The sequence below is a fragment of the Doryrhamphus excisus genome, chromosome 5, assembly GCF_030265055.1.
Source record: "Doryrhamphus excisus isolate RoL2022-K1 chromosome 5, RoL_Dexc_1.0, whole genome shotgun sequence".
NCBI classification, from domain to species: Eukaryota; Metazoa; Chordata; class Actinopteri; order Syngnathiformes; family Syngnathidae; genus Doryrhamphus; species Doryrhamphus excisus.
In genome coordinates this window covers 17,366,188-17,385,729 of record NC_080470.1, presented here as the reverse complement: position 1 = coordinate 17,385,729, position 19,542 = coordinate 17,366,188, and the positions used below count along the sequence as shown (strand labels likewise).

The window sequence follows — 19,542 nt, the reverse complement described above, 5'->3', positions numbered from 1 at the left end:
CTGCATTAGATGGCTCACTCTACCGTGGTGTCTCCATTTTGGTTATTTATCCGTCCCAAAAGGTCAGATGAAAAATCAAATGCACACTACCACTCAAAAGTTTGGGATCACTTATAAATTTCTTTATAGCACAAACTGGGTCTAACAAGGACAGAAAAACGCTGCACAATTGTGCAAGAAGACAAATATCTGAGAGTGTGTAGTTTAAGACAAAGACGCCTCACAGGCCGTCACCTGGCAGCTGCACTAAATAGTAGCCGTCAAACACCAGTGTCAGTATCAACAGTGAAGCGGCCACTTCAGGATGCTGGACTTCATAGCAGGACTGCCAAGAAAAAGCCATATCTCAGACTGGCCCAAAAAAATGTCCAAGTGATCCCAAACTTTTGAGCGGTAGTGTATGAAAACTTGTAGATTTAACTTTATCAGTTCCAGACACTGAAAAATGTTAATAAGAAAATACACTTTACAGAGAATAACGTTTGTTTTACATTATCAGGGCGTCCAATCGATGGCGACTGGTTTGTTCAGGTTGTCTTGGAAGACATTTTGCTTGTCAGTTGATGCCGAATGAGTCGTTGGGACAAACACTACCACCCCCCTAAAATATTCAATCTCTAATAATAAATAAGGGTGATACCACCCAAAACTCCATTGCATTTTAATGAGTGTCGTTTCACACCACAAAAGCACCAAACCGTTTTTGTCTGGACAAACCTCTACCTTTAGCACAGGGGGTCAGATTTGGCTGGAAAGCCTGGAAACAATGCATGCCAATTTCTCTGTCAATTTTCTCGGAAACTGGAGTTTTTGTGGTAGTTTGGTTGGGATTATTCTCATTCCAGCCGAAAGACTTTCATTGGTATACAGAGGTCTCACTTCACTGTATCTTAATTTTTCACTACCAATGAGTGAAACCTTGATTGGTTCTTGCCTCGACCTGAAATAATAAATGCTTAGATCTTGCACCATCCTATCTAGTCTTTGTGCATGAACTATTGAACTGTTGAAGCCTCCATGGATAAGAGGCAAAATGTCTTCTAAGACCCCCTGATGCGGCTCTCTGGAGGCGACCATAACTGTGATGTGGTCCGCAGTTTATACCAATTCGAACCAACCGCCAACTCCTGCCCCACCTAGTCAGACAGGGGTGTGTCCCACCTAGTCATTGAGCTTAAAATCAAATCAACAGGCATCACATCTTCTAACGTAACCTGAAGAGTCCAGTTGTGATCGATTCAATTCCCTTCAAGGTCATTTTTACCAATTTAAAGACTCTTGTTGGGGAATTCTTTGATAGTCCTTCTCACATTCTTGATCAAATTCCTGGCGCAGCAAGTCAGCAAAGCATCCTTTCTTTGGGCAGCTGATTCTGCGGAATAACACTACATGGGGCAATAATGTAGACTACCGCTGAAAAGTTTGGGATCACTTGGAAATGTTTTGGGCCAGTCTAAGACATGGCTTTTTCTTGGCAGTCCTGCTATGAAGTCCAGCATCCTGAAGTCGCCGCTTCACTGTTGATACTGACACTGGTGTTTGACGGCTACTATTTAGTGCAGCTGCCAGGTGACGACCTGTGAGGCGTCTTTGTCTTAAACTACACACTCTCAGATATTTGTCTTCTTGCACAGTTGTGCAGTGTTTTTCTGTCCTTGTTAGACCCAGTTTGTGCTGCTCTCTGAAGGGAGTAGTTAACAGCATGGTAAGAGATTTTAGTTTTAGTTGGGATTTTTAGATTTTCTAATAATCTATTAGCCTTATAAAATGATGAACTTGGATTAGCAGCCATACCAGGAGATTGATGCAGAGGACTGACAGTTGTTGATAGTAGGCCTCTATGCAAAAATGTACATCCTTCTCTGAAAATCATCGCATTCAATTTCATTGTTTGTGAAATGGAAAAAAAAATTGTGAAAACAAATAAATTTGCAAGTGATCCTAAACTTTTGAGCGGTAGTGTATAAGGACAGTGTACAAAAACCTATAGGTGAAATCTGAATCATACCAAAACTGGGGGGTTCGAAAACTGAGGTTTGACTGTATATACTCACAGTCCACTAAGTATTACGTAAGACTTACTGTAAAGAAAAGATAGCAAACAGGCAGCGGGAAGATGTAAGTGGGGTACATTGGCTGACTTGTTTTCTCCTCATTCTGCCTGGATGCTTTTGCCATTCAGCAAAATTTGCCTGGCTTCCAAACCCCTTTTCCATAGCATGCCTCGGTAACAGTTGAAACTGTCATTTTCTTCTGTCCCCTTTTTTCTCCAAGGCCTCTTTCCTTCTCACCTCCCATTATTTCTCACCTGACCACGTGCTGCTTCTTTCTCTGTTGATTCTTATGCCTTAGAACCCAGAACCAAAACACCTCAAGAGACTCTTTACAGAAAGTTATTTAAATTTAGTAGTGGTTGTGACGTTTGCATCACTTGCTAATGACAAGCCTCTCAGGTCTTTACCGTAGAAAAGGTGAGACGAGTATTTGACAGACGGCTGAGTCCTGCTCTCTCGTAACGTCTCATGTCTGTCACTTTAGTTGGCTTTATTTCTTTTAATTACAGGACTGTTTGAGTTGTGTTTCCTTTCTCTTCCCGTCATTTGTTCTTTATATTTCTTTATATTTCAACATTCTGCTTGACAACCTTCCTATTTCTTTTGTGTCATTGTTATGCACTAAGCCAAAATCCTTGTACTGCTTGTGAATATCGGAAATAGCTTGTAGTTGTTTCAGGCTACTTCTAAACATGTCTGTCCTCATTAATTGTGGACAACTCATAAGATAGATTTTGTTTTGATATTGCATGCATGGTGCTATTGATGACGTATTAACATTTCTGCTTCTTATTCTACTTTCTTCTATTACTAGTTTTTATTTGTCCCGGGACTCTGAAAGCCGTCAGCGAGCCCTCCTTTCAGTTCGAAGCGGAGCAACAAGCTGGCGCCTGGTGCAAAGATCCACTGCAAGCTGCAGACAAGATCTACTTCATGCCTTGGACTCCGTATAGGACAGACACTCTTATCGAATATTCCTCCCTGGACGACTTCCAAAATGCCCGGCAAACGGTAACCTACAAGCTGCCCCACCGGGTGGACGGAACCGGATTCGTGGTCTATGACGGGGCGGTGTTTTTCAACAAAGAACGCACCCGCAATATTGTCAAGTTTGACCTGCGAACTCGAATCAAAAGCGGGGAGGCCATCATCAACAACGCCAATTACCACGACACGTCGCCGTACAAGTGGGGTGGCAAAACAGACATCGACCTGGCGGTAGATGAGAACGGCCTGTGGGTGATCTACGCCACTGAGCAGAACAACGGCATGATCGTCATCAGCCAGTTGAACCCCTACACGCTACGTTTTGAGGCGACGTGGGAGACGACCTACGATAAACGCTCGGCCTCCAATGCCTTCATGGCCTGTGGAGTACTCTATGTGGTTCGCTCCACCTACGAAGACAATGAGAGCGAGGTCAGCAAGAGCATGATCGATTACATTTACAACACCAAACAGAACCGTGGGGAATACGTCGATATCCACTTTCCCAATCAATACCAGTACATTGCATCTGTGGATTATAATCCGCGAGATAACCAGCTCTATGTGTGGAATAATTTTTACATCCTGAGATATAATTTGGAGTTCGGACCACCGGATCCAGCTCATGGTAAGAACCTTTCTCTATTCCTTACAGTGTCATTGTTCTTTTCCTTTATGTTTGCTTCTCTGTCCCTTGGACATCGAAAAAACTATGTCAAACAAAGGAGTGCATTCGGGTCTCCATTATATTTAATTGAACGATGGGCTGTACGGTGGTCGAGTGGTTAGCACGCAGGCCTCACAGCTAGGAGACCAGAGTTCAATTGGCCATCTCTCGGCCATCTCTGTGTGGAGTTTGCATGTTCTCCCCATGCATGCGTGGGTTTTCTCCGGGTACTCCGGCTTCCTCCCACATTCCAAAAACATGGAACATGGAAAGCAATGTCCTTAGGTATGAATGTGAGTGTGAATGGTTGTTTGTCTATATGTGCCCTGTGATTGGCTGGCAACCAGTCCAGGGTGCACCCCACCTCTCGGCCGAAGACAGCTGGGATAGGCTTCCGCACCCCCTGCGACCCTCGTGAGGATAAGCGGTCGAAAATGAATGAATTAATGAAATTGAACGATCACAGACCAAAGAAATACAGACAAAACCACCGACTGTGTTTGTTCCGTTTTTCTTTATTATCAAAAAAGAGGCGAAAAAAAGTCCATCACTGTTTTCCAGAGTCAAAGCTAATGTGTGGGAATATCTTGTTTTGCCTAAAATAAAATAGATGATAGATAGGTTTGCTTTCATGGATGACTAAGGAAATGAAACAAATACTCACATGTGAGATGCTGAAATCAGAAAATATTTACATTTTTCAATCAATGATTAAGTGAATTAATTGGGTAATCGATTAATTGTTGATCACTAATCCATTCATTGTTGATGTAAAGGTGAGTAGTTTTCATCGCAAAACATTCCATGATTGATATGTTTGAGAAAGTTTTGGGGCTCTGCGGTAAACAACACCTTCAAGGTACTTACCCTATCATCCACAATCTGTATCTTGGGGATTTAGGGAGGTTTACCATGTGGGCATTCCCCGAGTCCCTTGTGCTAACGCTCAGGGGGAAACCCTCCAAGCCTTTCTTTTTTTTTTTTTCATAACACAGAGATATACTCACAGCCCTGGAAACATACATGCCCAGACAGGTGCAAAGTCTGGCCCGGGGCAAGGTTAGCTCGTTCCCCCAAGTGATGCTGGAAATCTAAATCTCTACTGGCCATTAAATAAATACTTCACACACTGCGGTGGAGTGTAAGGATTCAATGGTCTGCATGAGAGACTGATCAACCATGCAGGGTCTCATAAGAAGCATGTGTTTTTAAATTAGCTGTGGGGAAGCTGAGAAGGGGGCTAGCCTCGACCTGTGATAGACCTTATCCTAAGAATATAATAACAGTAATTAACCTAATCCCTCCACACCCCGGGTCCTAAGTCTGTGTTGGGGCCAATGCAGTCAGTTAGGAGTCAGGGAGGTCAAGCAAGTTTTCCACAGATTATCACCGGGCTCAGTATTTGGTAATGTGTTTGCTTGTGCATTTCTGAAGTGATAGGAGTAGGGCTGGGGCGGCTAATATGGGTTCAGCCAGTTGAACAACATTAATCAAGTCAAAGCCAAGGCCAGCAAAGATGACAATTATCGAGATTTGTGTATGTGTGCATGGCAGGGAAGACTTTCAATATCACTGCAGACCTGCCAACATGTATGACTTTGTTGTACTGTTGAATATGCTTGTCTGTAGGTCTGTCATGATAACAAATTTTGCTGATCGATAATTGTGTTATATTCAATAATTTTGACTTAATAATAATTCCTATTATCAATAAGATCATTGCGTCACATCACATTTGAGCCAATAGATGGTATCCAAAAGAACTATACACACACAGCAACACAGTAGGTGGTTGGAAACAGACAATACACTACCAACGTATAATGCAGAATATTAACCAAATACTATGTTAGCGCTAAACATTTGCTTTGTAGCCCTCTTGTCATTAGACTTATACGTCAATTTATCCAAGGCTCATACATACCGACTTTTTTGGGGGGGGTTTCTTTCCATAAATTGACATCCATTATCATGACAGGCCTACTTGTTTGCTTCACTGCTCCCCAGTTGGTTGCCTTTTGCTGGTTTCATGAGGTGGGCGTGTTCCGTTTGTACCCCAGTGGGGGCATGACGGGAAATAATTGACAATGACTGAATTAGCCAGAACATAACAATCGGCATCAGACTCCAGATAGTGCTTCAAACCCAATTTGCGGGATTCAAACCCGCATCTGTGACATTTGAGTAGATTTTGCTTCGAAGGATTCACAACATTTGCTTTCCTCTACTGCATCGTACAAGGACTGGTATTGATGCCAGTGAGGACTTTCTAACAAATGATGCGTTTGTGTGTTCTTGCTGCCGACTAATGTACGTATGTTGAAAATCAGTCGATGAGCGCAGGGGAGAATTGTCTGAGATGATCATCAAGATGTCAGTAAACTTGTCCTCCCACATGGATGATGATGATGATGATGATGATGACGATGACGATGATGACACATAAATGATGGGCACTTTCTTCCGCCTGTCGCTGTACGGCCTCTTTGCGATATCTTCACGCTCGGCTCATTGCCTCCCTCACAATGGTACATCTTTTGAGCAATGATGTACAAAGACACAGCAATAATATTGCGGCTTTGCCGGAGCCATGAAATGCTGATGACAATGCGTTAACATGTAATTATGCAGAAATTATTCTTACATGGGCAATTATGAAGGTAATGATGATGGTAAGCTACAGACAAACGATGAACTGGGTGCTTTAATCACAGCACACAAGACGGGGAGATACGGTTACGGTATCTGATGTGTTCAGCGCTCAACACTCCACTCCACGCCCACCCCATTCGTCCCTTTGAACGCATTTGTCAAGTTGCACAAACACGTCACGTTACTGGTTCATCATGGAATCCAAGTGATGTTGGGACCTTCTGCGGCAGACAGTCGGGTCTGCTCGAGTCCAATAACGCCGCTCATGTTGAGGCGAGATCATCTCCTGTCGGATTACGAGGGAGTGGATGGGGTCGCATCCAACAAGCAGGCTCGGCTGGAAGTGGACATGAAGTGGGTCAGTTCTTTGACCAGCAGCACTATAATCCACTCATGTCCGCACATGTGTCCTTGTGTCTTTGTTCCTTTCCTTGCATATGGGAGCTCGGAAAATAACATATTCCTCTAACTGAGATGATTAAATTGATTTAAATGCGCCATTCTCACGGAGATCTCATTATGCGGCGATTCTATGGGTCGTTTATTCACGCCGAGCTCTGATGTGTGGCATCAAACTGTTGAGTAAGCATATCAAAAGCCATTTTTTCGACTACAAATACGCGCAAACTGCCTATATTTGCTGCCTCGATGGGACACAGGTGAGCTTTGGAGGGATTTTTATTTATCCCGTGTTGCAGAATTAAATTCTGAATCACCCCCATACAAAAGCCCCTGGCGCCGCGTTTAATGCCCACACAAATCAAGACCTCCTCTTTTAATTGCTGAAATGTCAATACATTTGCATACAAGCGGCGAAGCACCCTCAAATTATACAACTGCAAGCAAGCAGGGAGGAGAAAGACCCAATTTATTCAAAAACGGGGTGGCGAGGCTCATGACTGTGCTTGGCCAATTACTTTACAGTGCTCCCCATGCGGGCTAAAAAGTTCCCCGCCGTTTTAGGTGTAATGGGAGTGCTTTACAACGTGCAAATGCCGCGTTGTTACAGATGCACAGACAAGCTCTTACCCCAGAGATCCTCTTAGCGTTTGATGAATATAAAGCTTTCTGATAAGCACTGCTGTGATGTGTTCCTGTCTTCCGTGGCGTTTACACGGAGGTCAAACTTCCCATGGAAGCATTTCCAGGGAAAACAGAGAAAGACTTTTGAGGTGACTTCCTGCTTCTCGCGGGAGAGCAGCAAGTACGCATTCAGATGCGTTTTAAAGCGGACAATTTGATTGTTTGCCTCGACAACACCCCGCCCCCCTTCTCTCCATAACCTCATGTCAGCTGTCCAAGTGCACACAGGAGTGAGAAAAGGAGTGTGCACTGATGTGGAAAATCACCCTTTTTGGTTTTGTTTCTCGGCCTTGTTTTGTTGCTGTCACTCTTTATTCCTCTCTGGTTCTACCATATCTTACTTATTGTGTGGAAATGTGGGTTAACAACTATAAAAGCAATCTTCACTCGCTAAATGTACTGCAAAAAAGGTCAGTAAGGATAATTCATAATGCCGCCTACAGAGAACATACTAACTCCTTAGTTCTAAAATCACAAATACTTCAACTTGCTGATATAGTTAATCTTCAAACAGCTAAAATAATGCATGAGGCTAAAAATAACCAATTAGCTAAAAATGTCATCCAATACTTCTCTACAAGAGAGGAGAAATATGATCTCAGAAAATTTTTTAATTAATTAAAATTAAAATTAAAAACTATATTAGGAATGCAGGAAGTGAACAAATGTAACTGTTACTGAATGTAAAAGTACCAGATGGAGGGGTAGGATTTAATAAGCTTTGCTTCTTCCTACTCCTTTTGGACATGTGGAACTGTGAACTGATTATGGGATGCACTCAATTGTAATCTGATGCATGTTCAAATGAAATAAAACCATTACCATTACCATTATCATTACCATGACAACCAACCATCTGAGCGTCTCATAGAAGCAAACAGGACAATTTTTCCATTCAAGATGACTTGGAAACCGACTGTTTGAGGACTACTTCACTCAAAAGTGAAGCCAACAAGCATGGAGTAAAAGAAATTCTAGGGCAGGGGTGATGAATGAAATAAAACCATTACCATTACCATTGTTCTCACTCACCATCTTATTGTCCGCCTTTCGCTTTCTCTCTTTTCTCGTTTCTGTTCATGTGTTCGCTCTTTTCTGGACTTTTCATTTTAAGGCTACTCTAAAAGGTACAGCTTTATTTTAGGAAAATAATAGCTTGGGGAAAAAAATGCTAAAAATGGCTCTCTGGGTGTTGAATCATTCGCAGCCCATTAGTGTTGCTTGTACCTCCGAGGAAATGGACTCCTACTGTACCTCAGTTTCTGACACTGTTTGTCTTTTTCATTCAGGAGTCACAAGTACACACATCGGTCATTTAATGTGCTTTTGCTGGCGTCCATCCCGAAGTGAAGTCGTAAAGCCTACAGCCAGACTGTTCAAATCATACCAAATGAGACCACTGCGGACCAAATGACAGGATTTAAGTCAGTCCTGAGCTGTGTCTTTGGGAAAATGTACAAAGAAGGTTCTCACGCATGTCAAGATTTCACATTGAAAAATATTTACTCAATGGTGGGAGAGTTTTATAGAGAGGAACAATTCCATTGAAACTTGAATGTTGTGCTGCAAAGGTTTTGCTTTAACTGAAGCGACTCTTCTTGCAATGCCAGTTTTAAATCTAAATGTATCACCACCAGTCATTCTCCGTTTGTTTACTCCATCCTAAACTTTTTAAAAAAGGGGCTTTCCCTTCTTGGGAAACACTGTGATTAAGTGGTTGGTACTGGTGCCTCACTACAAAAAGGCTGCGGGTTTGATTGACCTTCTGTTTGTTTGACTTCTCCTGGATACTTGGCTTTATAACATGGTCCAAGGATGTAAGATCCATTAGAGACTGGAGGTCTGAAGGTGAAACGGTTGTCAGTTTCAAATATGGTGGTTTTTGCACAGCCTGGTTCTCGTTTTTTTTCAAGTAAAATTTATCCGGTTTTCCTACATGTCAGTAGCCACGTTTACATGAGGAGTTTTTCTCTTTCCGAATGACCTTTCCGAAAGCAATGGTATCCATGGAAAGGAATATTCCAATTGCGTGTCTACATGCGCCGCTATAATCAACCAGAATAGTCAATGGGGCATGCCCAGTCAAGCGTAAACACCAACATCACATGATACCGACTTCCTCGAGTTTTTCTTTGACTTGTTGGAATAACTCCGTATTGCCAGTTTTTCGTTCATTCGGTCTTGAAATTTAGTTTGAATGAAAAACAAACTTTCCGCAGCAGTCCAGTGCCGATTGGTCACCTCCATTTTTTTAAATCGAAGAACGTCTCGAGCTGCGTGTTACGTCATATCCCAACATTCGCTGAAAGAACGCACCCGGGAACAGGAAAAGATAAAGTTCAATCTTACTAATATTTTATAACATGTTTTATATAGATATATATTTTCTTTTTTAATAAAACTGGACTTGTGAATGGCGTATAGAAGGGTTTAGATTGCCAACCACCAATAAACAACAGAAGAAGAAAAACATCACGAAGAAGAACGCACCCTGACAACTTTCCGTTTGAGCGGGTACAAGATACCTCAATCAGATTGGGGAAAGGAATATTCCACCCCTGGGAATCCGATTATATATTCATTCGGATTGGCACTTTTCTTTCGGAATGAGGTGTATACAAAGGTTACATTCTTTCCGTTTGAGCAAATAACCTGAATGGAATTGGAATATTTGGGTCCATGTAAACGTGGCTAGTGTTTGGCTGTCATTTTCGAACTGAGGTTCCACTGCGCAGTACCTACTTGGTTCTGCTTGCCATTCGGGACTCCAAGGCATCATTTCTTGTAAGTGGTCAGCCTGTATTCCATGTGTGTCGAGGCTACTATGTTGTCGATAGCCTTGCCTAAGCACCAGACATTGACTTAATACTCAAATCTATACCTTGCCGCAGTGATCCGTTTTCTTTCTGTGGCCAAATACACAAGACCCTCGTTTTCCTCTATTGCTGTTCTTTGTCTCTATACTATAGTCGAGTCCGGTAACTAATTGGTGATCATACCAGGGTGTGCCCCCCAAATAAAGTGGATAGTCCAGCGGATTGATGAGCAGCATAGAAAACGACTGATGCAAGAATGTTCCCATCCCCAATAAAGGTTTTGAAATGCACATATGTCATCAGATCCGTAGTGTCGAACCCCCCCCCCCCCCCCCCCCCCTCCCAAGTGACCTAGAGTGCTCGACATGTTGAAGGCATCTAAGTTGCCACTTGGTGTGCACACATCACATGATGGGTAAAGTTTCATCTCAGCTTACGGAGATAGTAGCTGAGACTAGGAGGAAGAGCGATGTGAAGGAATGACTGGGTGAAGGCCAACTTCACCCAGCTATAACATTTTTTGAGCAGGTTTCAAATTGTGAAGTCGTCACGCTAAGTTACGATGCAGGGGCGAAGTTAACTGAAGCGATGATCAAGGGGAGGAGGATTGGGGTCGGTCAAATCCCACGATGGGGATTTACAGTGCTGCTCACAGGTCTGTGATGTTGTGTTATGTTGGACGCCCCCCGCCACCCCACCCGATGTCTGGCGGCTTCAGCGTATCCTCCGTGCGTGAGGTGAGAGGGTCATCTGTTTCCTCTGAAATCTGATGATCATCTCCGCTGCTCTTCCAGCACGGAACATCGGAAGGCATAAAGGCCAGTTGTCGTTTGACACCCCCCCCCCCCCCCCCCATACCACACATTCACGCAAAAACACCTCAGGATGTTTTCTCGAATTATCAAGTGGCAAGTGACATTCGCCCAATGCTAAATACAACTTGGTCGAATGACACATTCACAAAAGAGTTGTTGCACATGAGAGAGCGGAGTACGTGATTATAGTTTCACTGAGCTTTACAGCCGAGGGGATCCGCGGTCTCTTGTTTGATTCCAGTTTGAGAGGGAAATAAGGCGTATTAAAAGAATTATTACTCAGACTTTACATCGGTCCCCTGTCACTCCCGACACACGCCTTTGAAGAGATTTACTCGTGCGGCCCTTATTGTCCTCGCTAATCTGCGTCCGTGCACAACGTCTTATTGCAAAAGGTGCGTATAGTGCATGCACGTCTGTGTCATGTACAGTCAGGCTTGAAATAGACCCCCCCCCCCAACCCCCTTACCCACCCACCCGACTACCCTTGTCTGCACAGCATTAAATATCAGTCTGCTTGGCACACTTTGAGTTAATACTTGAAATTTGAGGCACGTACAGTACAGAGCAAAGCTGCAAGGGGGGGTCGGGGGGGGGGGGGCAAGCTGTAGTAGTCTGGCAGCTGCTGCGTCTGTTCCTTATACTTTGCTGTCATGGTCGAGATCACTGCGTACTCGTGTATGTGTTCTTATATGTATATTACAGACAACTGACTACGGCTCTCAAAATCGATGCGTTAATCTGGATTGATCGCTATTAATCTCATTACAAATTCAAACACAGTTAACCCATAGCTCAAAGTCACTGAAATATATGGGGTAGTTTTGTCCAAGTACAGTTGATGTGGTAGTGACAGACTCCACAATCAAGCTAAACCAGAGCTGCAACAAGTAATTGCTGATTAATCACTTACGCAATTAATCAACAACTATTTTGGTCTTGGATTCATTTTTTTTAATGTAAATATGTAAATATCCTGTGGTTTCAGCCTCACAAATGTGAATATTTTTAGGCATCCATGAAAGCAGACCGACTATCTTTGGGTTTTAGACCAAACCCAAACAAGATGACTTTGGAAAACAGTGATTTTTGTCTCTTTTCCGTTATGTCATGGATCAAACCACCGTTTGTGTTTAATTCATATTGATTCGGTCCGTCTAGATCCTTACCGATTATTCGATTAAACGACAAACCTTCAATTAATTGAAAATAATCAGTCCTATGCTAAACAGACGTTTGTCCTAGTCGACGGGAGCTTTCCATCCATCCATCCATCCATTTTCTATGCCGCTTATCCTCACTAGGGTGGCTGGGGGTATGCCTATCCCGACAGGCTGTCTTCAAGGCGGGGTACACCCTGGACTGGTGGCCAGCCAATCACAGGGCACATATAGACAAACAACCATTCACACTCACATTCATACCTATGGACAATTTGGAGTGGCTAATTAACCTAGCATGTTTTTGGAATGTGGGAGGAAACTGGAGTACCCAGAAAAAATCCACGCATGCACAGGTTTTCGTGATGGAACAGATGACCGGCATCAAGTGAAGGAGTTTTTGTTTCAAAATACGACATAAACGCGGAGCGTAGCTAGTCTGGGATTCTGATAGCCCTTTCATTCTTGAATCTCTTTACTTATGCAATATGAAAACCAAAACAAAAAATTAATAATATTGTTCGAACCTGCCCTTTTCCACCCTGTCCACCCTGATTTGTTTGCTCTACCAGCTGTGAAATAATGCTAATAGTCTCAAGTAAGTTTTGCAATCCAATATTAAAATGAGTAGATGCAAATAATGACAATGCCAGCACTGGAGAGACTGGTCAACCCATCGGCCAAGGTCTTGGCGAGCTCTAAGTGGCGTCTAAAGTGAAACTTCCTCATATGCCTGCTGTGGAGGCGGTCCCAGTTAACTGTTTGTCTGGTTTCATCCAGTCATTGGCCGGGGGGCTGGGCGTCTCAGCCAGGAGACTAATTAAAAAAAACAGGGTGCCTGTTGTTCCAAGTGAAAGGTCTTATGAATGTGTCATCTGTGTTTTAGATAAGCCCAAACCATCCATACCAGAGTGGAAAATATTCCATTCCTAAATGAATCCCCAGGAACCCTGTGATTAATCTAATTTAAATTTGTAATCATTTGATGGCCTTATAGTAGACAAATTACCTATTAGGTGATGTTCCCAGGGACATAAACATGCGCCATACGTCACCTACATTGTGCCCCAACGCCGATGGGCATGGCTCATGGGAAATTATTTGATTTTTTTTTTGCTGTGCCTTCCTCATATTTCCTGTTGATTTGCAAGCAATCAAATGTACTCTTCCCCCATCACATCTGCAAATGCAGCGGCGAGTGAAAGACATGTAATCCAATTTCCTTCGGGTATTATTGCTGTTATTGGCAGACATCAAAATGCATCACAAACATATTACGAATTACAGCACCGCTCTACCATAGGTGCTGGGTTATATCCAGAGAGGACTGAATTAAAGGTATGTCGAGATGGAAATGATTTACACATTTCTTTTTTTTTCTTTTTTTTGATTCCACTGTTCAACACCTTATTTCAATTAACCTTCACTCTATGCTGCATGACCTCAGCGCTGATGGGGTTATTCATTTGTCATCCAGCTACTAGGCTCTCAATGTCCTTTCCATAAAGACAAAGCCTGGCTTTTCTCCGATGTCAGAAATGTCCCTCTTTGAGGTTCCTTTCACTTATTATACTTTCCAAACTCCTACCCCATTAGGAGGCGATTACCACCCGAGAGCATACAAAAAGTACAGTAAGTCTTTCACAGAATGGGAACAAGGAGGTAAAGCTTCTAAGCTTCCTTGCATCGCATCAGGAGATTACGCCATGCGACAAAGTCTCATTAGAATTTACCAGGGAATTTTATGCAGGCTTATGCTGTGTAATCGTAATAATTGCAGGGAAAAAATGACAAAAAAGCACGTCCAAAAATAGTGAGTCATAGACAATACTGATAAAAAAAACCTCACACACACAATTTCACTGTGATTTTGAAATGGAGTTAAGATTAGGATTATCCTCCAGAAACCTTTCGATCTTGTTTGGGATGTATTTTTAAATTCCGCTATCTGGGATTAGTTGGACATGAGTGCAAATCTTTACAAGGAACTTTACTAAAAAAAAACATTTTAAAAAAGGAAAGGAAAAAACAAAATTTAATTAAAAAATACATAATAAATAATATACTATAGAATTTATCAAACTATTTTGTTTTGTTTTTCATAATATTCCAACATTAATATATTATTTTTCCTATAATATTTCAACTCTATGCTACTAGAATATTTCTTTTTCCTGATAATATTATGACTTTATTTGTTTAAAAATAAGAAAAAATATTAAGATTCCGGATAAGCAAGGAAAATGGATGGATGGATGGAAATATTAATAGTTTTTTTTTCCTATTAATATTTTGACTTTATTGTGGTAGAATTGTAGCTGTTTTTTTTTACTTTTACTTTCCAACTATTCATACTTTTGTCTTGTAAATTTTGTTGTCATAATATTTTGACATTAATTCCATAATAGTATATTTTCCCCTGTCTAATTTTACAAATATAAATGTGTTAATGACTTAAGAAAAAAACACTTTTTTTTTCCTTTAATGTTTCAAGTTCAGTTTGACATTGTTTTGTCTTAGAATATTACCATTTTATTTTTGCTAATTTTCTCGTTAGATTACTACTTTTGTTTTTCATTATGGTGTGACTGTATATTTTACCATTTTCCCAACTATTTCAATTTTCTTGTAAATGTTGTTCTCATAATTTATTGACATTATCCATCCATCCATCCAATTTACTATTACTTATTTACCGACCTTTATTTTGTTGCGCTTTTTTCCTCATCATATTAGGACTTTTACAAGACAACATATTTTTTCTTTCAGATTTCGACTTTCGACTGAATTTTTCTTAATAACTTTTCAACATTCTCGTAATATTTTGACTTTTCTCATTAGATTACAACTTTGTTTCTTAATATTTAGACTTTATTTTTGTAGCATTGCTGTAGATTCGTCCATTTTTGTGCCTGTTTTTGTTAAATGATATTTATTTTTTATTATTAATTTTGTGTGTGTATGTGTGTCCCATCCAGCCAAAATATCATTTAACCGCCCCAATGAGATTACCAATATAGTCTTTGGTGAAAATTAGCTGCGTATGCTCACAATCTTTGACAACTAATTGAAGTTCCCCTCGGACTGAGAGCAGCACGGACGTGATCATCAAGCATCCTGTCCCGCTTTAGTGGAATTTTTGTCCGACTCCCAGCCAACAGCAGCGTGACTTAAACGTGTCCATTTAGACATCTCTGTGGCTCTTTTAATACCTTTAGGTTAATTCCTCGCAGCTTTTATTGGATTAAATTAAATCCAGCTCTGGCATAAAGGTAATAAGATTATTGTGCTGCCGGCTGGCTGGATTACGGGCGGGCAAAGTACGCAACGTACGGGAACAGCGGTGGTCATAGTGGCTGCATTGTTTATGCATGAATCTCTCCGGGCAGCCAACCCTGCATTTATATTAGCCTCTTTTTCACACAGGAAGGATTTGTCTTCATTAAAAAATCCCAAATGGAAGGCTTTGGCCTTTTTATTACTATTACTGATTTTATACACTTTATCATTAATGAAGACACTTTATGTTTTCAGCTGGGAAATCCTTCACCATTTAGATAAACTAAATAACATTTGGCTGGATGTCCGTGTTTAACGCCACAAAAGTTCGATCTTGCATAGGGCCGCAAATAATCACAATTTTCTCTGTCGATTTATCTGTTGTTTTGATTAATCGGATATTCGAGTGCCCAAAGTGTGGCTCGGAAGCTGTTATTGGCCCACAGTTATATTCTTTTCTTTTTCACTGGATCATGGCACATTGTAAAAAAAACATAAAGCAACAAGAAAAGTGAAAAAAAAATTGTTGGAAAAAATTTAAAAATAAAATTTGGAATATTAGGAGGAAAAATCACATTATTTTAGTAAAATAAACTTGAAATATTAAATATTTTTTTACAAATATTACATCAAATAAATATTACATCAAAATATTAAAAATATTAGTCATATCTCGTATTTATGTGTTTTTTACTCATATTATTTCAACTATGTTGGGTAATATGAGTCTCAAGGTGAATATAGGGATGCTATTTCATGTCAACAGGGCTCAAAAAAACGTATCCAGAAGGCTTTCTTGACTTTCATTCATTCATTAATTTTCTAAAACTTATGATCATGAGGGTCGCGGGGGTCCTGGAGCCTATCCCAGCTATCTTCGGGCGAGAGGCGGGGTACACCCTGGACTGGTCGCCAGCCAATCACAGGGCACATATAGACAAACAACCATTCACACTCACATTCATACCTATGGACAATTTGGAGTCGCGTGTGAGTGTGAGTGTGAATGGTTGTTTGTCTATATGTGTCCTGTGATTGGCTGGCCACCTGTCCAGGGTGTACCCCGCTGGGATAGGCTCCAGCACCCCCCGCGACCCTCGTGAGGATAAGCGATAGAAAATGAATGAATGAATGAAAGATTGATTCCTGACCCAACTGTTCCCAAAGACACAAATTGGCAGTGAGATCAACACCTTCCTCTTCAATACCGCATTTCTGTTTGAGTTATGTTATGGGTTATGCCTTCAATCCAGTCGTGTTTGTAGCCAAACAGAGATGGCCGAGGGTGGGATTCTTTGTGTTATTATTTTGACTTTATTCATGTCAAATTAGTGCAGATTTTTTTCGTTTTTGACAATAAAAAAACAACCATGGGCCGGAAATGGCCCTCGGGTCAAAGTTTGGGCACCCATGTTGCAGGGCCTAACTGCTTCCTCAAAAACAAGGTTGTCCTGCTTTACGATTCCAACTTAGGTGAGCAACTATGGTTCCTTGCCTCATAAAGGTCTGTGAGAAACACACTCGGTTTTTACAAGGAAGGGATAGAATGGGGGGGGGCTGTTCCTCAGCATGTGTATTGGATCAGGAGTAATGCAAACAATCATCTGAATATCTCAATGCAACACTCAATTACATTTTCATTGGCCGCAGAGCAGGCGGCAGTAAAACATGTAAATGTGAAAACAAGCGAAAGGTATTTTACGATGAGATGTAAGCGGAGCGTACGGCTCCCCCCCCGTAAGCCTGACAAGCGGCCAACCGGACGATGTTGACAAGATATAGTTGTAAAATTGACATGCCAGAGGAATGTACTTGGATTACAGCAGATGCCGCTGTGATTTACTGGCTGCAGTCGCCAGCCCCTTTATCTTAAATCATGCTGCCGAACGACGGATAAAGTTGCATTTTATTTCCGTCTGGATTCAAACCTCCCCACCCATTGAGACCACAGATCTTATCATCGGATACTCTTTGGACATTTTCTGTAGAGCGCCGGTCCAGATATTGATGTGATATTTGGAAAATTAGATTTGGGAAAAATTCATAATATGATGGGAATAATTTCAAAATATTCCAGGAAGAACGCTGAAGTAATTTGAACGTTTAAAAAACATTCAAGAGTAATTAAATGAGCAGAATTACTCTTGCCACCCGACAGAGAAAACTCATTTAGGGTGCGTGTACCCGCCATCTTGTCCTTTCGATCCTTTCGGTGCGGGGGTGCTGGAGCCTATCCCAGCTGTCTTCGGCGAGAGGCGGGGTACACCCTGGACTGGTGGCCAGCCAATCACAGGGCATTACTTTAAGTATCGCTAGTGAGCGGACGCTAAGCACAGGTTGTCAACTTGAGGGTTTCGACAGGCGGCGTCGACGTTGGATTCTTTGTTTTGAGTAAAAGGATGCAGGGATAGGGATGCGTGGCAGGAAGCCGAGGTTAAAGCAGACATCTCCAGCAGCTACCGCATGTCCGCCTTGATGTCAGCGGCTTTTATGTGGACGTGCGCTGCACTGTGTTGCCCCCACGGATACGTTCCTGCAGGTCAACGGTGCCTTATTCGCCATGGGGGGGCGCAGCCCACCTCAAACAGGGAATCAGTCAGCCTCATTATCCAATGGAGAGCAATAGACACAGAGGTGTTCCTGTCTCTCCTCCAATTCCACCCAAAGACAGAAGCTGTCTTCTTTGTCTCCGACTGGAGAGGAATTTTCTTGTCATCATCTCGACGTGCACTTCCTCAATGCCCCGGCCCCGACTCCCTCCTCGTTTCTCTGGCTCGCTGTCAGCTTGTTTCATCGATGTTTTTACGACAGAGGTTGCGCCGCTGCGTGCGACCGGGCCTCGGCTGGCACGCCGGGGCAGCGCCTCTTGCCGCACGCTCTGCAGGACGCCTAATGGAGGAAATCAAAGTATGTACGCAATTAGATACACCCTGCACATTGTATGCCAATTGCAGCCCCCACCATTGGTAAAAGTTGCCCCTTTTACACCCCAGCAGCAGAGATATGTTGTTTACAGATATTTAAATCAAGTTTCTTTTATTTAATCGAATCCTACCAAGGAATACAAAACATTTTTTTGTACTTGTGTTCAAGCTGCCGTCATCTTTCCTTCTTTAGACGACAAATGAGTTTCCAAGTACTCCACACTGTTTTGCCTTAATCGCACAATCAACCTATTTTTTTTTAGCATCTTTTCACTGATTGGTTGAATATTATGCCCAAAATATTGAGGTATTGAACGTGTTTTTATTGTTAAAGTAGTAAGACGCTTCTCTATCTTGTGGAATATTGGAATATTTTTGTAGCATAGACAACATGTATACAACCTTCTAAATCTGCTTTTTAACATTATTAGAGCCCTCTAGACATGAAATAACACCCCTACAGTCACCTTCATCCTCGTATTATCCAATATCATGGATATACAGTAATAACAGAAAATTAGACTTTGTAGATGTAATCTAGACTCACACACATTAGCATTGGGAATGTTTCTTGTTTTTGCTTCCTGTTCTGTAAAGTACGTCCGTCTCAGCCATTGCGTGTGTGTCTCAGCCATGGCGTGCCTTAGCCATGGCGTGCCTTAGCCATGGCATGCCTGTCTTAGCCATGGTGTATCCGCCTCAACCATGGCGTGTCCGCCTCAGCCATGGCGTAGCGAGGGATGACTGTAATGTGTAAGTGTCTATTTACGGTTGCACCGTGAGTGAGCATTGCTAAGCTTCATGTAAAGAAGTCCTCCTCCAGCAAGGCGATGTTTCCCTCTGACTAGCTTAACCACTGCAGGACAAATGATACCGGCTTTCTCTCAATAAACGTCCTAATTATGGAGATTATATGCACAAAATGGAGGGTTTTCCCACAGTTAGAACGTAATCATTGAATTGGTAATTCTGTATAAAGAAAAAAAAAAGCCAAACCCTTCCATCACAGTGTTAGGCATGGAAATGAATGTATTCTCAGAACGTGATAGCAATCGCATGATGTCCAGTGGGATACATGGCGGTTACGATATCACCTGGAAAGCCT

The 19,542-nt window shown here is 42.0% G+C and overlaps 1 protein-coding gene across 30 annotated transcripts in view; it reads left to right on the top strand.

Annotated features, from left to right (window-relative positions):
• The window catches only part of adgrl2a (adhesion G protein-coupled receptor L2a), a 141,159-nt gene that overhangs the window by 83,451 nt on the left and 38,166 nt on the right, over positions 1-19,542 (top strand). For all 30 annotated transcript variants that reach the window (XM_058074170.1, XM_058074177.1, XM_058074169.1 and 27 more), the window contains one exon: positions 2,869-3,669. In XM_058074170.1, the coding sequence (XP_057930153.1) occupies positions 2,869-3,669 (801 nt within the window). The remainder of the gene's footprint in view (positions 1-2,868; positions 3,670-19,542) is intronic.